This window comes from Ranitomeya imitator, chromosome 5 (genome assembly GCF_032444005.1).
Source record: "Ranitomeya imitator isolate aRanImi1 chromosome 5, aRanImi1.pri, whole genome shotgun sequence".
NCBI lineage: Eukaryota > Metazoa > Chordata > Amphibia > Anura > Dendrobatidae > Ranitomeya > Ranitomeya imitator.
Window position 1 is genome coordinate 315,595,993 of NC_091286.1, and position 26,830 is coordinate 315,622,822.

The following is a 26,830-nucleotide window of genomic DNA, read 5'->3' on the forward strand; positions in this document are numbered from 1 at the left end:
AATGACTTCAGTATTGTTGATCACACTCGTTTAGTGGCCTGAGATTAGCCAATATAAATACAACAGAAATGCTTCGAAGGGAGACAAGGCAAGGATGATGACAGTTGTAGTTAGCACCCGGCGCCTGGGAATAGCGCTAACTCTACTGCTTTTCCCAGCAGCCAGAGCATTTAATTCTGGTATGTGTAATGATTTTTAGGGTTGATGTCAGCTGCGTAATGTCAGCTGCTATCAATCCCTGGTGTAAGTAATGGAGAGGTGTCTATCAGACACCCCCAGTACTAGCCCAGACCTGGCGAGACCCAGCGACTCTGAAGAGCGGTGACGGTAGTAACAATACTGCTTTTCAGTTGCCGATCTCAGCGCAAGACCTGGAATATCTGAGGAGCGGTGATGTTACTGAGTTACTGATGTCACCGCTCTTCAGAGTCACCGGGTCTCGTGCTCCGCAGCGGAACTAAAAGTGGCTATAGGCAAAGTTTATGGAGCATCAGAATGAGAGTCCATAGCCTTTGGTCGTCTCAATCCCTTCATTATCTACGAGATCCAGTTATGTAGGTAAAGTAGCTGCTTTTCTTGGTACTGCAACTAAAAGCAATAAATAGGACTGAGCTGTAATGCTGGATACAGCTGTAATTATATGTTATATAGTCGTGTTACACTCCCCTCACTTCTTGTAACCTACAAGTGTACAAAGATATTATACAGTCAACATGTGACTAGTGGGCGTGTGTAACTTCAAATGCCAGGGCTGAATTTTAGTCCCAGTCCGGCATAAATATGTGCAAAGCCTTCCTGCGATCTTTGGGAGGCAGAATGAAAAAATCAACAGCATGTGGAGAATTGGCTTTATTTATTTTTTTATTACCTATGGAAAACAAAATCCGCAGTGCACATGCTGCAGAAAATTCCGCTCGGAAACGTTGTGTTTTTTTCCGCAGCATGTCAATTCTTTGTGTGGATTCTGCAGTGTTTTATGCCAGCTCCTCAATAGGAATCCGCAGGTGTTAAAACGCTGATGAAATTCGCGCAAAAAACGCTGGAAATCCGCAGGTAAAACGCAGTGCTTTTTACCTGCGGATTTTTCAAAAACTGCGTGGAAAAATCGCACAGAAATTCGCAACGTGGGCACATAGCCTTTGTGATTAGACAACTACCGTATATACTCGAGTATAAGCCGAGATTTATAGCCCAAAATTTTGGGCTGAAAGTGCCCCATTCGGCTTATACTCGAGTCACGGTCGGCGGCGGATGAGGGGGAGAGGGCGCTGAGGCATACTCACCTAGTCCTGGCGCTCCCCCTGCCCGTCACACGGTCTTCGGTGCTGCAGTTCTTCTCCTCTTCAGCGGTCACGTGGAACCGCTCATTAGAGAAATGAATACGCGGCTCCACCTCCCATAGGGGTGGAGCCGCATATTCATTTCTCTAATCAGCGGTGCCGGTGACCGCTGATAGAGGAAGAGGCTGCGGCACCGAAGACCGTGTGACAGGCAGAGGCAGCGAGACGCCGGGAGCAGGTAAGTATGTAATATTCACCTGTCCGCGTTCCACACGCCGGGCGTCGCTCCATCTTCCCAGCGTCTCTCCGCTCTGACTGTGCAGGTCAGAGGGCGCGATGACGCATATAGTGTGCGCGGCGCCCTCTGCCTGATCAGTCAGTGCGGAGAGACGACGGGACGCTGGGAGCTGCAAGCAAGAGAGGTGAGTATGGCGTTTTTGTTTTTAATTGCAGCAGCAGCAATGGCACAGCTTCCTATGGCACAGCTATGGGGCAATACTGAACGGCGCAGAGCACTATATGGCAGCTATGGGGCAATACTGAACGGCGCAGAGCACTATATGGCAGCTATGGGGCAATAATGAACGGTGCAGAGCACTATATGGCAGCTATGGGGCAATACTGAACGGCGCAGAGCACTATATGGCAGCTATGGGGCAATAATGAACGGTGCAGAGCACTATATGGCAGCTATGGTTCAATAATGAACGGTGCAGAGCACTATATGGCAGCTATGGGGCAATAATGAACGGCGCAGAGCACTATATGGCAGCTTTGGGGCAATAATGAACGGCGCAGAGCACTATATGGCAGCTATGGGGCAATACTGAACGGCGCAGAGCACTATATGGCAGCTATGGGGCAATACTGAACGGCGCAGAGCACTATATGGCAGCTATGGGGCAATAATGAACGGCGCAGAGCACTATATGGCAGCTATGGGGCAATAATGAACGGTGCAGGGCACTATATGGCACAGCTATGGGGCAATAATGAACGGCGCAGAACACTATGGCACAGCTATGGGGCAATAATGAACGGTGCAGAGCACTATATGGCACATCTATGGGGCAATAATGAACGGCGCAGAGCACTATATGGCACAGCTATGGGGCAGTAATGAACGGTGCAGAGCACTATATGGCACATCTATGGGGCAATAATGAACGATGCAGAGCACTATATGGCACAGCTTTATATGGCACATCTATGGGGCAATAATGAACAGTATGGAGCATTATATGTGGCACAGCTTTATATGGAGCATGTTATGGGGCAATAATGAACGGTATGGAGCATCTATTTTTATTTTTTAAATTCACCGGTAGCTGCTGCATTTCCCACCCTAGGCTTATACTCGAGTCAATAAGTTTTCCCAGTTTTTTTGTGGCAAAATTAGGGGGGTCGGCTTATACTCGGGTCGGCTTATACTCGAGTATATATGGTATATTCTTCGGGTCTGTGCCATTACAGCGATAGCAGATTTATATTGGGTTTTTGTTTGGCTGCTGTCACACACTAAAAGACACTTTTTATTGCGAAAACTAGTTTTTGCATCACAATATTTAGACAGCTATAATTTTTGCATATTTCGGCTGACAGTTATGTTGTGGTTTGGTTTTTGCGGGACGAGCTGACGTTTTTATTGGTACAATTTTCAGACACATGACATTTTTTGATTGCTTTTTATTCCGATTTTTGGGAGACTGAATGAACAGGAATTGCTTTTTGTTCTTTTTGTTTTTTAATACTGTTCTGCATATGGTAAAATTGATAAGGCAGATTTATTCGTCGAGTCAGTACGATTGCAGCGCGACCCCGTTTATATCTTCTTTTTTTAATGTTTTGGCGCTTTTACACAATAGAAACCTTTTTCTGAGAGCTATAACATTTTTTATTTTTCTGCTGATGGAGCTGTATGGTGGTGGTTTTTTGCGGGACAAGATGACCTTTTCAGCGGTACCATTTTTATTTACATACGTCTTTTTGATCGCGTTTTATTGCACTTTTTGCTCGGTGGTATGATGATAAAGCATTTATTTTTTTTTGCCCCGTTTAATTTTTGGGGTGTTCACTAAAGAGGTTAACTAGTGGGACAGTTTTATGGAGAGCGTCGTTACGGACATGGCGATACCAAATATGTGTACTTTTATTGTTTCTTTTTTTAAATTTACATAAATGTATTTATTGGAAAAATATTTTTTGTCTTTGGGGATTTTAAAAAATATTTTTTTACACTTTCTAATAGATTTTTTTTTACTTTTTTTTTTACATTGTCCCAGTATGGGACATTAGTGTATAACATCAGACTGCTAATCTGATGTTCTGCAATGCATCTGCACTGCAGAACAATGGAGCAGAGACTGACGGGCAGGGAAGGAGGCATCTCAGGTCCTGCTCTCTGCAGGCACTGTGAAGCCACCTTCCCTGCAGGACCCCATGACCATCTTGGGGCCGTGGGTCTCCGTGGAGACCATCAGGACAACGTGATTGCATCATGTTGTCCTGATGGAAGCACGCAGGGAGCCCACTCTCTGCACTATACCCCTCTATGTCACTGTCAATAGTGGCAGCGACATCAGAGGGGTTAAACGCTAGCACCTATCATGGGCGTTGCTGTGTGGTGTCACCTGATCACCGCATTGCTCATCGTGAGGTCACACTATCGGTGCGCCATACTAGTATGGCGCATGTCGGGAAGGGGTTACATTTTTTATTTTTTAAAGTGCCTGTTTGGTATTTGTACACTGGTACTAGAGAATCAAATTGCCAAGTCACTTTTACCATACAGTGAACATGATAAATAGAAAGTAAAAAAGAAACGATAATGAAATGGCACTTTCAGTTTGGAATTTCACCACACTTGGAATTTCTTTCCTGTTTCCCAGTACACTATGTGGTAGAATAAATGGTGTCATTCAAAAGTACAATTCGTCACACACAAATCCAGCCACCGTGCTGCTATATTGACAGAAAAATAAAAAAGTTCTGTCACTTGGAAGAAGGAGAGGAATAAAAGGAAAATAGCATGAAGGGGATACAGACTATTTGCAAATGTCCATAATTGCTTCATTTTAGGACGACGATAAGCCTTGTTAAATCTGTCCTTTAAACCTTCCGTAATGACTGCAGCATATTTAGTTCATATTCCAACTGTTTTCCAGTATTAATAGCAATATGACTTTTTGTTTTCCTGCAGGCAGTGATTTGCGAACTACGTGGCAGGCATGTGGGATCAAGGCGGACAGCCTTGGCAACAATGGCCATTAAATCAGCAACAATGGATGGAATCCTTTCAGCACCAGCAAGACCCAAGTAAGATTTTGTCTGCTTTGTGTTAGTATGCTTACATCATAGAGTTTGTTTCTTTACCTTATTTAGACGAGTTATCAATTTTTTATTAAATCCATCATTTACCTGATTTTTGGTAGTGTGGGTGTATTTGGCTTCCATATGTAAGTGGCTTCTCCCGAATCTCTCGCCTGTAGTTGTCTCTGCAGTTTTACAGACCCCGATATTCTCTCTATATGTCCATCAGAAAGTCATGTTGGCCTGCAGTCTTTTACTTTGATTTGCTTGCTTTTGGCAGTAGAGACTTCACCGTACTGCATGTGTGAATCTGGTCGCATAATTATTAGTGAGTTATCTGCTAAACTGAACCCAAAAGTGTCAAAATGGGTTCAGTGGAAAATAAAGTACTTTGTGACTCTCCTTCAGTCAGGAGTTCTAACAAGGATCTTGTGTTTCGGTCTGTGACTTCTATTTCCGTGGGGTCACAGCTACCGTCTGTACACAAACCAACAGGTACCTTCACACATAACGATTTCGTTAACGATATCGTTGCAACGTCACGCTTTTTGTGACGTAGCAACCATCCCGCTAACGATCTCGTTATTTGACAGCGACCAACGATCATGCTCCTACTGGGAGATCGTTGGTCGTTGGGGAATGATCAGGATCTTTTTTTTGGTCGCTCATCACCCGCTGTCATCGCTGGATCGGCGTGTGTGACGCTGATCCAGCGATGTGTTCACTTGTAACCAGAGTAAATATCGGGTTACTAAGCGCAGGGTCGCGCTTAGTAACCCGATATTTACCCTGGTTACCATTGTAAAAGTTAAAAAAAAAAACCAGTACATACTCCCATTCCGATGTCTGTCACGTCCCCCGCCATCAGCTTCCCTGCACTGACTGTCAGTGCCGGCGTAAAGCAGAGCACAGCGGTGACATCACCGCTGTGCTCTGCTTTACGGCCGGCGCTAACACACAGTCAGTTCGGGAAGCTGACGGCGGGGGACGTGACAGACATCGGAATGTGAGTATGTAGTGTTTTTGTTTTTTTACTTTAATGGTAACCAGGATAAATATCGGGTTACTAAGCGCGGCCCTGCACTTAGTAACCCGATGTTTACCCTGGTTACCCGGGGACTTCGGCATCGTTGAAGACAGTTTCAACGATGCCGAAGTCGTTCCCCGGATCGTTGGTCGCTGGAGAGAGCTGTATGTGTGACAGCTCCCCAGCGACCACACAACGACTTACCAACGATCACGGCCAGGTCGTATCGCTGGTCGTTGATCGTTGGTAAGTCATTTAGTGTAACGGTACCTTTAGTCTATAGGGACTTACTTCATGTGACTTCAGAGGCTGGCCAGTATGTCAAATACTGATACCTGTACAAACAAAATAGTATGGTGACTGCCATACAGCGCGTTTAACTGAACACTTCTTTTATTTCTTATAAACCTAAGGTCAGATTGATTGGGCAGCATTAGCCCAGGCATGGATTGCACAACGTGAGACAACAGGGCAAGGGGCGGCAGAGCAGCAACCAGTGATGCCCAATGGACAAGATCTGCCCCCAGTTCCACAAATAGACCCTGCACCCAACAATCATAATTTTCAAGGTGATCCCAATTTTAATCAGATGTGGCAACCAGGTAAGTCATGTTGGTCTAACATTACTACTACCTTTCTACTTTATAGCCAATGAGCTGTCTTTTAATTAAAGGGGTTGTCTGGTCCTCCTATATAGTTTGTGTGCATCTAGGATGTAGAATTCTGCAGACAGTTTGTAATATACTCCCTATCAGCACTCTGCATGGTGTCCTAGGTATCACCTAGTTATGTGAGGAGCTGCTCACTCACCAACTTGAGTTTTCCTGTCTGGCAGAGAGCGGTCATAGCCGCCCCCAGTCTGTGCCAGACTCTTCTGCTCCAGCCTCCCTGTGCAGCATACAGTGCAAGGCCGCAGGGGAATGACTCAGCTGATCACTGATTTTCTGATGCTGGGGGGCGCTATACACTTATTTCTCAGCACTAAGGAATAAGGCCCCTTAACTGCCGCCATTGAGAGGCATATCGGCAGTCATTAAAGGGTTAAATCTGGTTGGACAACCTCTTTAAAATGGCTCTTTTGGAAATATGAACACTAAGCTATTATATGCATTTTTGTAAATCGGGAAAGTAAGCTTCAGAGAGAAAAGCTTGAATTCCCCTAAAATGTTTCCAGTAACGAAATTGCTCCGTTTATAAGTAAGAACGATATGTATAGTAGAGGAAAATCCTTCTCCGTCTCTGACACCCGCTGTTCCCATGTGTCAGCTGTTATTTGGTGACAGCTCCCCTTTGTATTCCGTATTACACCACGTAGCTAGATATGAAATTGTTCCCGTTTTTTGCTTGTGTGTAGAATGGGGAGGCATGCACCACCAACCACCACCTCACCACCCTCCCCCAGAGCAACCATGGATCCCTCCAGCCCCTGGACCAATGGATATTGTTCCACCATCTGAAGACAGTAACAGCCAGGATAGTGGAGATTTCACTAACGACAACAGGCACATGTTTAACCAAAACAATCATGGCTTCAGTGGGCCGCCTGAAAACTTTCCCATGGCGCCGGTCAATCAGTACGATTACCAGGTAAAGATATTTGTATTCTACTTCTGTTTTACTTTTTCTTAATCAATTGCTCATGTTACCTTTAGGTTTAACTGTATTCTTCTGTATTTTTTTCTTTTAAAGCACGGTTCTGGAGGCTATGGTCCTCCTCAAGGTAACTTTCACCCTCCATATTGGCAGCAAGGACCACCTGGACCTCCAGGACCACCTGAGCATTCTACTAATAAAAGAGAGAGGCCTCCTTTCAGGGAAAGGCAACGTTCACCTATACCAATTCCACCAAAACAAGAGCCTCTGCAGATAGGTATAAGTGCTTGTTTTAGCCTCTCCTTTCCTCCAGCAACCCACTGCTGATGCTCTAGCTTTCAGTCAACAGCTGCAATGGTCACTTTTCTTGGCATCAGAGCTCAGTGATGGTGCATCACCTCTGTACCCAGTGGTTGAATGCCGTGGTCACTTGCTGGGACTGTCACAGGCTCAGGATCTAGTCTGTACGTAGGTGATTCTTATGAATGATGTGTGGAATTCACAAACTTAACCTTTGTGTAACTATCCCCCTGACCTATTCTTTAGATTTAGGTTGTTTAGAATCTTTAGGCTGTGTGCCCACGTTGCGTTTTTTATGCGTTTCTGCCGTGTTTTTTGTCGCAGCGGAAACTCTTAAACGCATTCCCATGAAATCCTATAGGTTTCCGCAGTTGCTGTGCCCATGCTGCGGATTTTCCTGCTGCGGAATCGCCTAGCGGTAAAATCCACAGCATGTTCATTATTTCTGCGGAATCGCGGTGATTCCGATGCCATAGGATTGCACTGAAGGCTCACTTTACGCATGTGGCTATGCCCACCATGCATAAAGTGAGCGCTTCATGTGCGGATGGTACCTGGGTCTGAAGGAGAGGAGACTCTCCTCCAGGCCCTTGGGAACCATATTCCTGTAACAAAAAAAGAATAAAAAATAGGGATATACTCTCAGCGGTGCACATGGCGGCTTCCGTTCCCAGGGATGCATTGCGTGAATCACCTGAGATGATGTTGCGGTCACAAAGGTCCTTCGCGCAAAGCATCACTGGGAACGTAACGTACGAGGAGCACCGCTGAGATCAGGGGCCGTCGGAAGGTGAGAATAACCATTTTTATTATTTTTAACGTTCTCTCTTTTACTATCGATGCTGCATAGGCAGCATCAGTAGTAGAAAGTTGGTCACACTTGTCAAGCACTATGCTTGTGACCAGCCTGTCAATCGCTTGTAAAGCGCTAGCATTCTGCAAGCTAAAAACGCTTGCAAACCGCTAGTGTTTTGCAGGAAAACGCATGCGAATTGCGCATGCGTTTTACCCATGGCAGGGAGTTGCGGGAATGCAGTGGACATTTCTGCAACGTGTTCACATAGCCTTATAAGCATGAGTGGTGTGTGTAAAACTTGGATACTGTAGATATTTTCCTGTGCGTGAGTGTATCTGATTGGCTAACATACATAAACATATAGGGTAAGATTTTGCTGATATAGAGACGGAAAAGGGCTTATACTTCTAATTACAGATCTCCAGTTATGCGGGATTTCCTGATAAAGGGACTATCCCAGAATCTAATAACCTCTGTAATGTATCCTGTCCATGGCTTCAGATACACACTGTATAGTTTCTGGTCTGGCTCCAGCTCCTCCGTTTCTTTGCTCAGTGTGAAGTGGGCGGTCCTTCAGTACTGCCATGTGACCACTGCATATCCCACAACCACCTTCTTCTTCTCCTGGCGCTCTGTGCCATGCACTGTAACATTAGCCACTGCTCTCCGCTAGTGGCCACAGGGCCAGAGCTGATGAGGAGACATGGTGCTGTATTAATAAATGGACTTCTTGTCTGTCCCTCCCACCCTGTGTGAAGGTTTCTAATCCTCCAATTCTATGTCTTTATTGCTCATAGCAACCAATCACAGTGCAGATTTCATTTCACTAAAGTTGTTTAAATGAAAGCTGAGCTCTTATTGCTATCGGCAAGAAGGATATCCGACTCCCGCTGTCAGAAGGGGAGCTGGTCCTCCTATGACAGTAGTGGGCACACATTGCACAGGCAGCCATATGCGTGGGGCTTCCACACACCTTAATCCCTGGGCTGGCCGCTGGTCATGGCATCCTCTGCCGGCACCTGACTTGTACTCTGCCTCTGACCAGCCGCTGGATCTCTCTAGTCCTTTACAGTTGGATACCCCACCATGTGCTTCTCTCCATCTGTGCCCTTCTCTGGTCTATTTGCCACCATTGATATCTAATAAGGCGCCTCCTTATTATACCAACTCTTATACATATGCACGTGCTGTAGGGGGTTTGCCTACTGGGTCCCTTTTTCTATTATGCTGGGTTGCTATACCCATCTTGGGGATGCCCACTTTTGGCTGTTATTTATACATTTGTGCCTCTAGCTTGTTTATGTGATTATTTTGCCTAGACAGTGTTGTCTGGCGGCTTTGGTTGATATCCTTTGATTGTCCCATCTATATATATATATATACACATATATATATATACACATATATATATATATATATATATATATATATATATATATATATATATATATATATATATATATATATATATATATATATATATATATATAATGTCAGGCCCAAGTGGATACAGGGCTGTTGTATTGTTGTGTCCATGTTTTTAAATGTTTTACTCTGTGTGTTTTGTTTGTCAATAAAATGTTGGTATTTCCAATTATCCATTAGGTGTGCGCACCTTGTGTGCTGAGGTCTTTTCTCTTTCCCTTGTTTATTTCCATGCAGTCCCCTTTTTTCTATTACTTATATATACATTGATCCATCAGCTCATTTTGTGGTGCAACCTTTTCTCCATATTTAGCAGGAAAAATAGCAGGTATCCACTGAGCATGTGTGACCTGTCATGAAAGCACTACAAGATGTAACCAGGTAGCAGGAACCTCCGACGTGAGCTTTTCAGTGGGGGATCGATGGAGCAGTGAGCACTTTTGGCAACTGCTTTTGACAGCCTTATTTATTTTAGATTTCTAAGCCTCCGAGCTATGATTGATATTGGGGGAATAAAACGTAATTTTTTTTCCTTGCAGACGCAGTTAAACGTAGGACTTTGCCTGCATGGATTCGTGAGGGTTTAGAGAAGATGGAAAGAGAAAAGCAGAAGAAGTTGGAACGTGAGAGAATGGAACAGCAGCGCTCACAAATGAAAAAGGAAATAAAGGAGCAGGAAACCGAGGAGGAGGGTGATGGTCCACGTTTGCCGCAAAAAAGCAAGTTTGTACGTATGACCAATTGCTGACCACGCAAAATGCAACTGGTTAGGATTTCTACCGTATATGATTGACAAGTCTGGTTGCACTTAAAGTTCTCAATTTACTCTATTATACAGAAATTGCTTATGTAAATATTTTTTTTTACTATTTTTTTTTTTAGGACAGCGATGAAGAGGAGGAAGATGATGATGATGATGATAATGATGATGAGGAAGATGAAGAAGATGATGAACATGAAGAGGACAAAGTTAGTCCAAAACCCAGCCGTAGTCCTTCTCCACCGACGCAAGAAGAGCATAGCGAGCCAGAAATAACTGAAGAGGAGAGGGCATTTCAAATGGTAAATATTTATTTTAGTTATGCAATAGCCATATAAGGAACAAATATATTTTGTTTTGGCTCTGATCTTGCAATTTAATAACACTGTCCCACCAAGGAGGGAATGGTAACCGGCCTCATGTTATCGAGAGATGCTGTGACTGTTTTCAGTGCAGACTTCATGCAAGCTTCACATGTCCGTTCTCCCCGTCCTTAGGGAGCAGACTATTTTTAGTGTTTGCACTTTAGTTTTTCACTCTCCTCCAAAAAAAAAACCTTTCCCAGTTGTATGAAAGCTTGTTTTTTTACAGAACGGTTTGTAGTTTTTACCGACCCCTTTCATTTTAACATTCAGTCTAGTTGAAAATGGGGGAGGGGGGGGGGTAGCAAGGAAAAAAACACCAGAATTACTTTTTTTTTGGTCGCCGTGACATTGCGTTACAATGCAATAATGGGCGATGAAAAGATTGTATCTGCACCGAAATGGCATAATTAAAAACATCAGCTCAGTACGCAAAAAATAACCTCTCACCCAACCCGAGATCACGAAAAATGGTATCGGAAAATTGCACAATTTTTAATTATTTTTTTTTGGCAAAGGTTGGATTTATTTATTTTTTACCACTTAGATGAAAAATAACCTAGTCATGTTAGGTGTCTATGAACTCGTAATGACCTGGAGAATCATAATGGCAGATCAGTTTTATGAACCTAACAAAAAAGCCAAACAAAAAACAAGTGTGAGATTGCACTGTTTTTGCAATTTCACCGCGCTTGGAATTTTTTTTTCCTGTTCTCTAAAACCAATGGTGTCGTTCAAAAGTACAACTCGTTCCGCACAAAATAAGCCCTCACATGGCCATATTGACGGAAAAATAAAAAAGTTATGGCTCGGGGAAAGAGGGGAGCGAAAAATGAAAATGAAAAAAGCTCTGGGGGTTAAGGGGATAAAGAAGTGGAATGTCTAAAAAACTGAAATTCTGATGTTTTGATTTTTTTTTTTTTCATTATGGCTTTCAGTATTTATTAATTTGTTTTAATGTCACATACGTCCGCAGTAAATTAGAGAGCGCCAGCTCTGTCTTAGGCTACTTTCACACTAGCGTCGTACGACGCACGTCGCAGTGCGGCGTTATGCAGAAAAAACGCATCCTGCAAAGTTGTTTGCAGGATGGTTTTTTTTCTCCATAGGCTTGTATTAGTGACGCATTGCCACACGTCGCAACCGTCGTGCGACGGTTGCGTCGTGTTGTGGCGGACCGTCGGCACCAAAAATTTGCTTGTAACGTTTTTTGGTGCGTTGTGTCCGCCATTTTCGACCGCGCATGCGCGGCTGGTCCGCCCCCTCCTCCCCGCAACTCACAATGGGGCAGCGGATGCGTTGTAATAATGCATCCGCTGCCCCCGTTGTGCTGCGTTGGCACAGGATGCGTCGGTACGTCGGCCCGACGCACTGCGACGGGCCGACACTAGTGTGAAAGTAGCTTTACCCAGGTGTATGCGATTTGTCCGAAGCCAGTGTTGATTGGTCTAACAATGTGACACGATCCCCGGGGGAACCAGTGCCAACACCACTGGACGTGTGTAGGAGGCCGCGTTCACACGCTCAGTATTTGGTCAGTATTTTACCTCAGTATCTGAAGCCAAAACCAGGAGTGGGTGATAAATACAGAAGTGGTGTCGTATTTCTGTTATACTTTTCCTTTGACTGTTCTCTCCTGGTTTTGGCTTACACATACTGAGGTAAAAAAAACTCACCAAATACTGAACATGTGAACGTGGCCGAAGTGTTATATTTTACAAAGGACAACCGCTTTTAATATCTGTGTTCAGAGCATGGCTTCAGTCACTGCTGTTAAAGGGAACCTGTCACATCCTTTTTGCTATTAAGCTGCCCCCAATGTCTTGTTGGTGATGCAAATTGCATCACTAATGTGTTTCTCAAGCAAAACGTCCCAGTATTTATAGTGTCCATAGAAGAAAACTGGTTGCACTCACCTGTACTTATTAAAACGTCCTTTATTGGTACTCTTGGTTAAAACATGCCAGCAGGAAGGTACTCATGAGATACATTCTGGACGACAGCCGTTTCGCTCCTCTTGCGCTTCGACGGATCCCAGTATTTATAGCAAAAATCACTTTTTATACTTTGATTGCCCCACATACCTCCTGTTTCAGTCGTAGTGGTGGGATCTCTAGCTTTCCAGTCAGTCGGATTCCTTTTTTAAATTCTCCGTGCTCATCACATCATAATTCCTCCCCTTCACATCACCACTGTCTCCCGGCAGGTCCTGCAATGACCCTCAGCTTTCCAGACATGCGCACTGTATCTGGGTGTATGTCCCAGCTTCATATCCTATGAGCGCATGCTCTGGGGCCGCTGAGTCAGTGTGCATCATTGTGACTCTGCGGCCTCGGAGCATGCGCACTTCACCTCTCATTAGATCAGCAGTGGTCACTAGACAATGCCTCCGTACATTGCTTACATCTGGGCCAGAACAGATATCGGCTGATCAGATTCCCTACACTGTGTCTAGGTCATCAATATATTCATCCTGGACAGCCCCGTAGGTATTTAGAGCTATAGGGGACCCATGATCGTGGGCTTGTAACCGCCTAAACCTTGTTTCTTTGCCATCTAGATGGTGATGACAAAAACGCTGCTAACGGAGATTCTATTAGATGTCACAAATGAAGAAATTTACAATGTGGCTAGAGAGACTCATCGTAAAGCAACTAAAGGTAGATGTTCCGGTTGTCTCCTGAATGCATGGCTGCTTATCTAGTGTGATGTGGATGAGTGAGGCTTTCAGTTACTTGTACCTCTAAAGCAGAACTCATAAATGTAGCGAGCCCTAAGCCAGATATTTCTGTCTCCAACGTCAAAGTTTTGTGTAGTGAATTATAATTCAAAAGTGAGATCTAGAAGTGACGAATATAAGTGAAAATTCTGAAGCGCGTCGGTCTCACATTTTGCTATGTGAAATATACCCTTTCTGTATCTAAAGCCCCATATGTTTATATTTTAGATTTTATTCCCCACCCCCGTCTCCCATTCATTTGGCTGTTTTGCAAAGAAAGACTGCATGTTTTCTAATGGATTTTGTATTTTAACCTTTCTTCTCTCCCCCCAAATAGCAGCACTAGTAATAAATTTTGCATAGAAGCTCATGACTTTGCAGTCGTGGCTATGTGTGTTAACATGTTGTTCCTGTTGTTGATGTGATACAAAGCTCCTGCAAGGCAGCTGGCACAGTCCAGTGCACTGGCTTCCCTTACTGGACTCGGTAAGTACGTTCCACTGCTCACAGACGGGTTAGTTGGGGGTATCTAGTGTGCATGGTCCGAAATAAAACCTGTCCAGTGTATTCCGTGGCACAGAAGACTGCTACAAATCCATGCGTTTTCAGCAAGTCCTTAAAACTATACAATGACAGATCTGGAAGTTTGTGATTCCTTAATGAGCAGTTCCTCCTACATCAGTGTCACGTTGTATACAACATGCTGGATATGTTTTGTCAAATAAGAAAAAAAAGTATTGTTGCAAATGAAATAAGTTTGGTCTCTCAAATGCTAGATTCTGTTTAATATTTGTCAGTCAAAAGCATCTTCTTTTTTTTTTTTAAATGTTGGATATTGATTTTAAAAACGGCAATATTCATTTTACCGATCCCTCAGTGCTCAGGTCCTGATGCTGCCGGGTCCCCCACTGGTCTCTGCTTCTGCAGCAATGACCTCCCGTCACCGGGACTGTGATAGTTACTGCTTGTATTGGACCAGTGAGGTGGCAGTAAAGGGAGACCGGCAGAAGATCGGTGAGGTTAATATTGTTTTTTATAGCTCATTTCCAAAGCTTTGGTTAAGTTAGCTGTTCCTATAGACAGTGTATAAAAAATAGCTATTTATGTGTAAGGCATTTACTCCACTTTACCTAGTTTCTAAAATCAAAGGTTTGAGTTTAGCTGGATATCACAATGTATATTGGTTATAAAGATTGCCATATAAATTCAGGAAATAATTAGGTCCTAGGGTCATGTAGAACTTACATGGTAAACAAATTTAAAGGGGAAATCTAGTGAACTTGGATCTTTTTTTTAGTTGACCATCAAATTATGTATGTAAATCTGTGCCCCTGAGGTTTCATTTCGGTCAATGATAGTTCTTGTTGTCTTCACGTGTATTGTAAATTGAAACCTAAATGTAGTGGATAAATTCCTATTGCTGCATGACGGATTGTGATTTATGTACGCAGGTGGACTGGGTGGTTATGGGTCAGCTGAAAGTGAAGATGAGAGGAGCGACAGAGGCTCTGAATCTTCTGATACTGATGAAGAGGAACTCCGGCACAGGATACGACAAAAGATAGACGCATTTAAGCGGAAGGAAAGAGAGCAGCAGATACTTGAGAGACAACTCGAAGGTAGGGCCAGTGATATGGCTTCAGGTGTAGAGTTTTGTCATGGAGGCAATGGCACTCATGGTCTTGTATCCTGTAGGGAAGTATAAAGAAGCTTTCCACTATTAGACAACCCCTGCATAACCTTAATAATTTCTGGGCCCTATAGAAAATAAAACCATTTGTGCACTGCTCCTGCAATGGCGCCATTCCTGCGATGTTAGTTATGCTATTCCTGCTGGGTCACTTGTCTTCGGCGACAGCAGTCACATGACCCAGTAATCAGCTGCCACCGATGGGCTGCAGCTCATCAGTACTCAGTCAGTGCGGACATCCACTCTGATGAAATGGTAAAGACTGCAGCTGATGGGCGGCTGCTTATTGGTTGCAGTGATCATGGACAGCAGGGAATGGCACCATTCTGGGGGGTGAGTATTAGTCGTTTTATTTTCTATGGGTTATTTTAACTCTATTTAAATGTTATTTTAAAATATCACAAGACTAAATGTCTTTGTTCCAGGCAACAATACGCCTACATCCACCATGTGAAGTTTTGGCTTTTATTGTCTGTAACCAAAGAACAATTTTTCGTTTTTCAAGCAGGCATAATATTATATAATAAGTTCTTTCTGTACAATGCGCCACTGAATTTCTTTCTAGAGCTTACACTACATCTGTCCTGGTTGTTCTCTTATGTATTCTTGCAAATTGACTGTTCATGATCCTTGAAGGATAGTTTCACACACACACACACACACACACACACACACACACACACACACACACACACACACACACACACACACACACACTTTTACATAAAAATGCAGCAGATTTTGTCAGTTTTCGAGCCAGAACTGGATGCCAGTGGAATGGTCACAAAAGCTTCGGATTTATTTTTTTTTTTTTTACCACTTTAATAATTATAAAAAACTTGACATGTTGGGTATCACCATAATCGAATTGATGAGTAGAATCGATATGCATGGTCATTTTTACCATAGAATATACACCGTAAAAACAACTACCGAAAAATGTCAAAATTTGCTTCTTTTTTTTTTTTTACTTTTACAGTACAGTCATGGCCAAAATTTTGGAGAATGACACCAAAATTATATTTTCACATGATCTACTGCCCTCTGGTTTTTATTAGTGTTTGTCTGATGTTTATATCACATAGAGAAATATAATTGCAATCATATTGTGAGTACCAATAGGTTATATTGACAGTTAGAATGAGTTAATGCAGCAAGTCAATATTTGCAGTGTTGACCCTTCTTCAAGACCTCTGCAATTCTCCCTGGCATGCTCTCAATCAACTTCTGGACCAAATCCTGACTGATAGTCCATTCTTGCATAATCAATGCTTGCATTTTGCCAGAATTTGTTGGTTTTTGTTCGTCCACCCGTCTCTTGATGATTGACCACAAGTTCTCAATGGGATTAAGATCTGGGGAGTTTCCAGGCCATGGGTCCAAAATCTCTATGTTTTGTTCCATGAGCCATTTAGTTATCACCTTTGCTTTATGGCAAGGTGCTCCATCATGCTGGAAAAGGCATTGTTGGGCGCCAAACTGCTCTTAAACGGTTGGGAGAAGTTGCTCTTGGAGGACATTCTGGTACCATTCTTTATTCATGGCTGTGTTTTTAGGCAAGACTGTGAGACGATTCCCTTGGCTGAGAAGCAACCCCACACATGAATGGTTTCAGGATGCTTTACAGTTGGCATGAGACAAGACTGGTGGTAGCGCTCACCTCTTCTTCTCCGAATAAGCTGTTTTCCAGATGTCCCAAACAATGGAAAAGGGGATTCATCAGAGAAAATGACTTTGCCCCAGTCCTCAGCAGTCCACTCCCTATACCTTTTGCAGAATATCAGTCGGTCCCTGATGTTTTTTCTGGAGAGAAGTGGCTTCTTTGCTGCCCTCCTTGAAACCAGGCCTTGCTCAAAGAGTCTCCGCCTCACAGTGCGTGCAGAAGCACTCACACCAGCCTGCTGCCATTCCTGAGCAAGCTCGGCACTGCTGGTAGTCCGACCCCGCAGCTGAAACAGTTTTAAGATACGGTCCTGGCGCTTGCTGGTCTTTCTTGGGTGCCCTAGAGCCTTTTTGACAACAATGGAAGCTCTCTCCTTGAAGTTCTTGATGATGCGATAGATTGTTGACTGAGGTGCAATCTTTGTAGCTGCGATACTCTTCCCTGTTAGGCCATTTTTGTGCAGTGCAATGATGGCTGCACGTGTTTCTTTAGAGATAACCATGGTTAACTGAAGAGAAACAATGATACCAAGCACCAGCTTCCTTTTAAAGTGTCCAGTGATGTCATTCTTACTTAATCATGACTGATTGATCGCCAGCCCTGTCCTCATCAACACCCACACCTGTGTTAATGGATCAATCACTAAAACGATATTAGCTGCTCCTTTTAAGGTAGCACTGCAATGATGTTGAAATGTGTTTTGGGGGTTAAAGTTCATTTTCTGGGCAAATATTGACTTTGCAAGTACAGTAATTGCTGTTAAGCTGATCACTCTGACATTCAGGAGTATATGCAAATTGCCATTAGAAAAAATGAAGCAGTAGACTTTGGAAAAATTAATATTTGTCTCATTCTCAATTTTTGTCCATGACTGTACACTATGTGGTAAAATGAATTGTGCCATTCAAAAATGCAAAAGCACAACTTGAAAAATAAGTGTGAAGTCTCTGGGAAGAAGGGGAGGAAAAAAATGGAAGCGCAAAAACTGAAATTTGCCATAGCATTAAGGGGTTCCTTTTTGGAAGTGCATTTGAACAGCAAGGTTGATTGCTGTTGAGGGGAACTAGAAAAAAAAAAAAATCTATAAATCTTCAGCAGAGCGAGTGTGAGCGAGCTGAGTGTGTCCTGAGCGTAAGTGTGGACGGCGGTAAGTGTGACTTGTGATTCAGTGAAGAGGTATTTGGAAAGCCTTTAACAAATACCTGTGTGAATTGGTGTGAGTTGCTGAATTGGGGGTAGGTATATTCATAAGGGTTAACTTAGGGTGGGGGCTCATAGTTAAGGGTTTATAAGGGGCAGCTGCTTGGGGCTCAAGTCCTTTTTGGAAGTGCATTTGAACAGCAAGGTTGATTGCTGTTGAGGGGAACTAGAAAAAAAAAAAAAAAATCTATAAATCTTCAGCAGAGCGAGTGTGAGCGAGCTGAGTGTGTCCTGAGCGTAAGTGTGGACGGCGGTAAGTGTGACTTGTGATTCAGTGACTTTGGATTCAGGGAGTTTCCAGGGGAGGAATTGCTGTCTGATTTTTATTAATACTTTGTATTTATTTATTTTTTTTTTTTTAATTGAACTGTTCTGTCTGGTGCAATCCCCATTAGGAAATGTGCTCCACGATTGTTAATGCCATCCAGTGCACATCTTGCCACATGTATGCAGTCCTTGAGCAGCCGATCGAGGGTGCATACTGCTGTGCGAGATGTGAGCACGTTGTGCATTTGGAAACCCAGATTCTGACTCTAAATGTGCAGCTGGCAACACTGAGATCCATAGACAATATGGAGAGGAGTCTTCTGCTCACGGAGCAGACGCTCAATGGGACAGATGAGGGGGGTGATGGTGGGATGGAGCTGCAGGACAATGAAGTAGCAAGCTGGGTGACAGTTAGGAAGCGGGGTAGAGGGAAGAGTGCCAGGGAGGCTAGTCCTGATCTGGAACACCCCAATAAGTTTGCTAAGTTGACAGATGAGGGGGGTGCCAGTACAGGGGTAGCACTGCTGCAGCCAGGCATGTCCTCTGAAAGCCGGAGGAGTGACTGCTCCAGTAAGGAGGGAAATAGGAGAGCAGGGCAGGCCAGACAGGTGCTGGTAGTGGGGGACTCAATTATTAGGGGAACAGATAGGGCAATCTGTCACAAAGACAAGGATCGTCGAACGGTGTGCTGCCTACCTGGCGCTCGAGTCCGACACATCGCTGATCGGGTGGACAGATTATTGGGAGGGGCTGGTGAGGACCCAGCGGTCATGGTGCACATTGGCACTAATGACAAAGTTAGAGGTAGGTGGAAGGTCCTTAAAGATGATTTCAGGGAATTAGGCTGCAAGCTGAAAGCAAGGACCTCCAACGTGGTATTTTCCGAAATACTGCCGGTACCACGTGCCACGCCAGAGAGGCAACGGGAGATTAGGGAGGTTAATAAGTGGCTCAAGAATTGGTGTAGGAAAGAGGGGTTTGGGTTCCTGCAGAACTGGGCCGACTTCTCAGTTGGCTACAGGCTCTACGCTAGGGACGGGCTGCACCTCAATGGGGAGGGTGCAGCTGTGCTGGGGGAGAGAATGGCTAGAAGGTTGGAGGAGTGTTTAAACTAGGAATTGGGGGGGAGGGTATTCATTTTATAGGAGGGGAAGATAGTGCAGACAGAGACCTGGGCACAAATAAGGAAGTTGGGGGTGGCGGTGGCATGGGGGTTGGGGTCAGAACAGTTAATAATTTAAGAAATAGAAGTACAGAGAGGAACATAAAGTGCATGTATACTAATGCCAGAAGCCTCGCCAACAAAATGGACGAATTAGAACTAATGTTGTTGGAGCATAATTATGACATGGTGGGGATATCTGAAACGTGGCTGGATGAGAGCCATGACTGGGCTGTTAACTTGCAGGGCTACAGCCTGTTCAGAAATGACCGTACAGATAAGCGAGGGGGAGGGGTGTGTCTATATGTAAAATCGTCCTTAAAACCCATCCTGCGCGATAATATAGGTGAATTTAATGAAAATGTAGAATCCCTGTGGGTGGAGATAAGGGGAGGGGGAAAAATAATAAATTACTGATAGGGGTTTGTTATAAATCTCCAAAAATAATGGAAGCAATGGAGAATATCCTCGTAAAGCAAATAGATGAAGCTGCGACTCAAGGAGAAGTCATTATTATGGGGGACTTCAACTACCCTGAAATAGATTGGGGAATAGAAACCTGCAGTTCCAGCAAAGGTAATCAGTTTTTGACAATTATGAGAGACAATTACCTTTCACAACTGGTTCAGGACCCAACAAGAAGGGGGGCACTGCTAGACCTAATATTAACCAACAGGCCAGACCGCATATCAAATATAAGGGTTGGGGGTCACTTGGGAAATAGCGATCACAAAATAATAAGTTTTCAAGTATCCTTTAAAAAGATGTGTAGTAGAGGGGTTACAAGGACACTAAACTTCAGGAGGGCAAATTTCCAACGGATGAGAGAGGATCTTGGTGCAATTAACTGGGACGATATCCTGAGACACAAAAATACACAAAGAAAATGGGAGACGTTTATTAGCATCCTGGATAGGACCTGTGCACAGTATATACCGTATGGGAATAAACATACTAGAAATAGGAGGAAACCAATATGGCTAAATAGAGCTGTAAGGGGCGCAATAAGTGACAAAAAGAAAGCATTTAGAGAATTAAAGGAAGTAGGTAGTGAGGAGGCATTAAATAAATACAGAAAATTAAATAAATTCTGTAAAAAGCAAATCAAGGCAGCAAAGATTGAGACAGAGAGACTCATTGCCAGAGAGAGTAAAAATAATCCTAAAATATTCTTTAACTACATAAATAGTAAGAAACTAAAAAATGATAGTGTTGGCCCCCTTAAAAATAGTCTGGGTGAGATGGTGGATGAGGATGAGGAAAAAGCCAATATGCTAAATGACTTTTTTTCATCAGTATTTACACAAGAAAATCCCATGGCAGACAAAATGACTAGTGATAAAAATTCCCAATTAAATGTCACCTGCTTAACCCAGCAGGAAGTGCGGCGGCGTCTAAAAATCACTAAAATTGACAAAACTCCGGGCCCGGATGGGATACACCCTCGAGTACTGCAGGAATTAAGTACAGTCATTGATAGACCATTATTTTTAATCTTTAAAGACTCCATAATAACAGGGTCTGTGCCACAGGACTGGCGTATAGCAAATGTGGTGCCAATATTCAAAAAGGGGACAAAAACTGAACTCGGAAATTATAGGCCAGTAAGCTTAACCTCTACTGTGGGTAAAATACTGGAGGGCATTCTAAGGGATGCTATACTGGAGTATCTGAAGAGGAATAACCTCATGACCCAGTATCAGCACGGGTTTACTAGGGACCGTTCATGTCAGACTAATTTGATCAGTTTCTATGAAGAGGTAAGTTCCAGATTGGACCAAGGGAACCCAGTGGATGTAGTGTATATGGACTTTTCAAAAGCTTTTGATACGGTGCCACACAAAAGGTTGATACATAAAATGAGAATAATGGGGATAGGGGAAAATATGTGCAAGTGGGTTGAGAGCTGGCTCAGGGATAGGAAACAAAGGGTGGTTATTAATGGAGCACACTCGGACTGGGTAGCGGTTAGCAGTGGGGTACCACAGGGGTCAGTATTGGGCCCTCTTCTTTTTAACATATTTATTAATGACCTTGTAGGGGGCATTCAGAGTAGAATTTCAATATTTGCAGATGACACTAAACTCTGCAGGGTAATCAATACAGAGGAGGACAATTTTATATTACAGGATGATTTATGTAAACTAGAAGCTTGGGCTGATAAATGGCAAATGAGCTTTAATGGGGATAAATGTAAGGTCATGCACTTGGGTAGAAGTAATAAGATGTATAATTATGTGCTTAATTCTAAAACTCTGGGCAAAACCGTCAATGAAAAAGACCTGGGTGTATGGGTGGATGACAAACTTAAATTCAGTGGCCAGTGTCAGGCAGCTGCTACAAAGGCAAATAAAATAATGGGATGCATTAAAAGAGGCATAGATGCTCATGAGGAGAACATAATTTTACCTCTATACAAGTCACTAGTTCGACCACACTTAGAATACTGTGCACAGTTCTGGTCTCCGGTGTTTAAGAAAGACATAGCTGAACTGGAGCGGGTGCAGAGAAGAGCGACCAAGGTTATTAGAGGACTGGGGGGTCTGCAATACCAAGATAGGTTATTACACTTGGGGCTATTTAGTTTGGAAAAACGAAGACTAAGGGGTGATCTTATTTTAATGTATAAATATATGAGGGGACAGTACAAAGACCTTTCTGATGATCTTTTTAATCATAGACCTGAAACAGGGACAAGGGGGCATCCTCTGCGGTTGGAGGAAATAAGGTTTAAGCATAATAACAGACGCGGATTCTTTACTGTAAGAGCAGTGAGACTATGGAACTCTCTGCCGTATGATGTTGTAATGAGTGATTCATTACCGTATATACTCGAGTATAAGCCGAGATTTTCAGCCCAAATTTTAGGGCTGAAAGTGCCCCCCTCGGCTTATACTCGAGTCACGGTAGCGGTGGGGTCGGCAGGTGAGGGGCTGAGGGCGCTGGGGTATACTTACCTAGTCCCAGCGATCCTCGCGCTGTCCCTGCCGTCCCACGGGCTTCGGCGCTGCAGCTTCTTCCTCTCTTCAGCGGTCACGTGGGACCGCTCATTAGAGATATGAATAAGCGGCTCCACCTCCCATAGGGGCGGAGCCGCTTATTCATTTCTCTAATCAGCGGTGCCGGTGACCGCTGATAGAGAAAGAAGCTGCAGCGCCGAAGACAGGAGGGGACAGCGCGAGGATCGCCAGGACTAGGTGAGTATGTTATATTCACCTGTCCTCGTTCCAGCCGCCGGGCGCCGCTCCATCTTCCCGGCCGGCGCCTCCATCTTCCCGGCGTCTGCGCTCTCTGACTGATCAGGCAGAGGGCGCGATGACGCATATAGTGTGCGCGGCGCCCTCTGCCTGATCAGTCAGAGCAGAGACGCCGGGAAGATGGAGGCGCCGGAACGAGACGCTGGGAGCTGCAATCAAGGGAGGTGAGTATGTGTTTTTTTTTTTTTTATTGCAGCAGTAGCAGCGGCAGCACAGATTAATGTGGAGCATCTATGGGGCACAGTGAACGGTGCAGAGCACCGTATAAGGCACATCTATGGGGCACAGTGAACGGTGCAGGGCACCGTATATGGCACATCTATGGGGCACAATGAACGGTGCAGAGCACCGTATAAGGCACAGCTAGGGGGCACAATGAACGGTGCAGAGCACCGTATAAGGCACAGCTAGGGGGCACAATGAACGGTGCAGAGCACCGTATAAGGCACATCTATGGGGCACAGTGAACGGTGCAGAGCACCGTATAAGGCACAGCTAGGGGGCACAATGAACGGTGCAGAGCACCGTATAAGGCACATCTATGGGGCACAGTGAACGGTGCAGAGCACCGTATATGGCACAGCTAGGGGGCACAGTGAACGGTGCAGAGCACCGTATATGGCACATCTATGGGGCACAATGAACGGTGCAGAGCACCGTATAAGGCACAGCTAGGGGGCACAATGAACGGTGCAGAGCACCGTATAAGGCACAGCTAAGGGGGCACAATGAACGGTGCAGAGCACCGTATAAGGCACATCTATGGGGCACAGTGAACGGTGCAGAGCACCGTATAAGGCACAGCTAGGGGGCACAATGAACGGTGCAGAGCACCGTATAAGGCACAGCTAGGGGGCACAATGAACGGTGCAGAGCACCGTATAAGGCACAGCTAGGGGGCACAATGAACGGTGCAGAGCACCGTATAAGGCACAGCTAGGGGGCACAATGAACGGTGCAGAGCACCGTATAAGGCACAGCTAGGGGGCACAATGAACGGTGCAGAGCACCGTATATGGCACAGCTAGGGGGCACAATGAACGGTGCAGAGCACCGTATAAGGCACAGCTAGGGGGCACAATGAACGGTGCAGAGCACCGTATAAGGCACATCTATGGGGCACAGTGAACGGTGCAGAGCACCGTATAAGGCACAGCTAGGGGGCACAATGAACGGTGCAGAGCACCGTATAAGGCACAGCTAGGGGGCACAATGAACGGTGCAGAGCACCGTATAAGGCACAGCTAGGGGGCACAATGAACGGTGCAGAGCACCGTATAAGGCACAGCTAGGGGGCACAATGAACGGTGCAGAGCACCGTATAAGGCACAGCTAGGGGGCACAATGAACGGTGCAGAGCACCGTATATGGCACAGCTAGGGGGCACAATGAACGGTGCAGAGCACCGTATAAGGCACAGCTAGGGGGCACAATGAACGGTGCAGAGCACCGTATAAGGCACAGCTAGGGGGCACAATGAACGGTGCAGAGCACCGTATATGGCACAGCTAGGGGGCACAATGAACGGTGCAGAGCACCGTATAAGGCACAGCTAGGGGGCACAATGAACGGTGCAGAGCACTATATGGGGCACAGCTATGGGGAAATATGAATGGTGTAGAGCACTATATGGCACAGCTATGGGGAAATAATGATCTATTTTTATTTTTGAAATTCACCGGTAAATGCTGCATTTCCACCCTAGGCTTATACTCGAGTCAATAAGTTTTCCCAGTTTTTTGTGGCAAAATTAGGGGGGTCGGCTTATACTCGGGTCGGCTTATACTCGAGTATATACGGTACTTAAATTTAAGAGGGGACTGGATACCTTTCTGGAAAAGTATAATGTTACAGGGTATATACACTAGATTCCTTGATAGGGCGTTGATCCAGGGAACTAGTCTGATTGCCGTATGTGGAGTCGGGAAGGAATTTTTTTCCCCAATGTGGAGCTTACTCTTTGCACATGGGGTTTTTTTGCCTTCCTCTGGATCAACATGTTAGGTTAGGCTATGGGTTGAACTAGATGGACATATAGTCTTCCTTCAACCTTAATAACTATGTAACTATGTAAATGCGCCAGAATGCAGCTGATTGGTTGGCCATGTTACCTAAATATACCAATTTGTTCTTTGCTTTCAGAGGAAAAACTACAAAAGGAGGCGCGCAATAATGAAGTAATTGAGCCTGTTACAGATCTTCCTAACAATTTGGAAGTACATGAAAAAAGAAAAATTGAGGGGGATTTAGAGATTGAAAAGAAAAAAGTGAATAGTGAGACATTACCTTTAATTGACATCGGTAAAGAGATTAAGGAAAGGCCAGCTGTTAGTAAGTCTAGGAGCTCAACTAGTAGCAGTAGTAGCAGCAGTAGCAGTAAAGATCGCAGTAGTAGTAGCAGCAGCAGTAGTGTGTACAGCTCTAGCTCCTCTAGCAGCCCTAGTTCCTCTCCATCTTTACCTAAGAGGAAAAAGAGACGTAGTCATAGTGTGTCTCCAACGCGTAAAACCAGACGTAGCCGAAGTAAGAGTCCAACACGCAAGAGTCGGAGGGAAAGGAGCAAAAGCAGGGAGAAAGTTATTGAACGTAGAAGGTCCAGTAAGAATAGCATTGAGAGGGATTGGCGTAGAGATCGGAGTCTCAGCAGAGAGAAAAGGGCAATTCGCTCCAAGGACACACACGGCCGTAGCAGAAGCAGAGAACGGCGTAAAAGTGATGCTCATCATAGGAGCTCCAGCAGGAACAGACACAAGCATAGAGGCGGTAGCCGAGAAAGAGAGAAGGCGAGGAGCAGAAGTGTGGAAGTGGATAGGAAGCGAAGAGAGTCAGAAAAGGACAGGAAAAAAGAAAAGCAAAAGAAGGAAGAGAAGTTTAGGTATATAATTCAGGAAGAGGAGAAAATGAAGAGTAGGAGAGAAAGTGAGAGGACATTCTCCCGCAGTGAGTCTTCCTCCTCAAAGATGTCTCGGCAGGATTCTAGGCAAGATGGTAAAAAAGGCTCTACCAAGGAAAGTAAGAAACGAGCCTCATCTAGTGGAAGAAGCAGCTCAGAATCTCCGGTTGTTTACAAGGATAAAAAATCTAAGAAATTGAAGCGCAGCCGCTCACGTTCTGTGGAGAAATCTCAAAGGTCTGGTAAGAAGGCAAGCCGCAAACACAAGTCTAAGACCCGATCAAGGTAGTACACTTTTTCAATCTATTGTGTAATATAATGAATGTAATTTTTTTGTGTTATGGGATTTTTTCCTCTCTTTACCAGAAGTTTCCAAAAAGCTTTATTGAATTGTACTTTATACTCATACTGTGCTCATTTTTGTTTTACAGATCGTCCACTCCTGTTCGTCGTAAGCGCTGATGGCTCTCGGACCATGACATTCATTTTTAAAAATTCCATGAGTTTTAAAGGCTTGTCTCATTCTAGAGGCACATTACGGCTACGTAGGTGTGAAAAAATGAGTTCTTTCTTTCCTTTTCCATTTCCCTATTCTCTACTTTTTAAATATGTGTATATATTTTCCATTTTCTTGCTCCTGGAAGTAAAAGAAATCCTAAAATTACTTTGTATGGTATATTTTCAACATATTAGGAATGAGTATTTTATTTTTAGCTGTAATGTTCTCAACACAGTAATCTGTCTTGTGATGTTAATAAAGCTTTGTGCTTATTTTTTCTTAAAGAAAAATTGCCATTACCATTTTGTAACTTTCACTCTGCTTATATTGAAATAGAAGAAGGTGACTACTCATCCCACAAATCCATGCATTTAGAGGCTTTGAGGTGGTATATGCAGTGTCACCGAAGTTTACTATTTTATAGTTGGAGCTGTTTGAAATAATTCAGTCTAGGAGATTGTCTGGGATTAGAAACCATGGCTGATTTTATTTCAGAAACTGCGACACCTCTGTGGCGCTGGAATGGAAAGAAATCGTCAATGATTTCGTTTTCCTTCCAAGTGCTCCAGAAACCACCATTCCCAAAATACACAGAGCCAAGCTTATGGATAGCGAAATTAGGCACAAC

General features: G+C 44.2%; 1 protein-coding gene across 2 annotated transcripts in view; it reads left to right on the forward strand.

Moving 5' to 3' along the window:
* PNISR (PNN interacting serine and arginine rich protein) overlaps window positions 1-26,492 on the forward strand; it is a 38,392-nt gene extending 11,900 nt beyond the window's left edge. For both annotated transcript variants that reach the window (XM_069726325.1, XM_069726326.1), the window contains exons 2-12: window positions 4,480-4,595; window positions 6,030-6,218; window positions 6,971-7,203; window positions 7,306-7,486; window positions 10,270-10,457; window positions 10,613-10,792; window positions 13,413-13,512; window positions 14,004-14,057; window positions 15,023-15,190; window positions 24,953-25,988; window positions 26,135-26,492. In XM_069726325.1, coding sequence (XP_069582426.1) covers window positions 4,508-4,595; window positions 6,030-6,218; window positions 6,971-7,203; window positions 7,306-7,486; window positions 10,270-10,457; window positions 10,613-10,792; window positions 13,413-13,512; window positions 14,004-14,057; window positions 15,023-15,190; window positions 24,953-25,988; window positions 26,135-26,165 — 2,448 coding nt within the window. In that variant the 5' untranslated portion in view covers window positions 4,480-4,507 and the 3' untranslated portion in view covers window positions 26,166-26,492. The remainder of the gene's footprint in view (window positions 1-4,479; window positions 4,596-6,029; window positions 6,219-6,970; window positions 7,204-7,305; window positions 7,487-10,269; window positions 10,458-10,612; window positions 10,793-13,412; window positions 13,513-14,003; window positions 14,058-15,022; window positions 15,191-24,952; window positions 25,989-26,134) is intronic.
* Window positions 26,493-26,830: the final 338 nt, after the last annotated feature.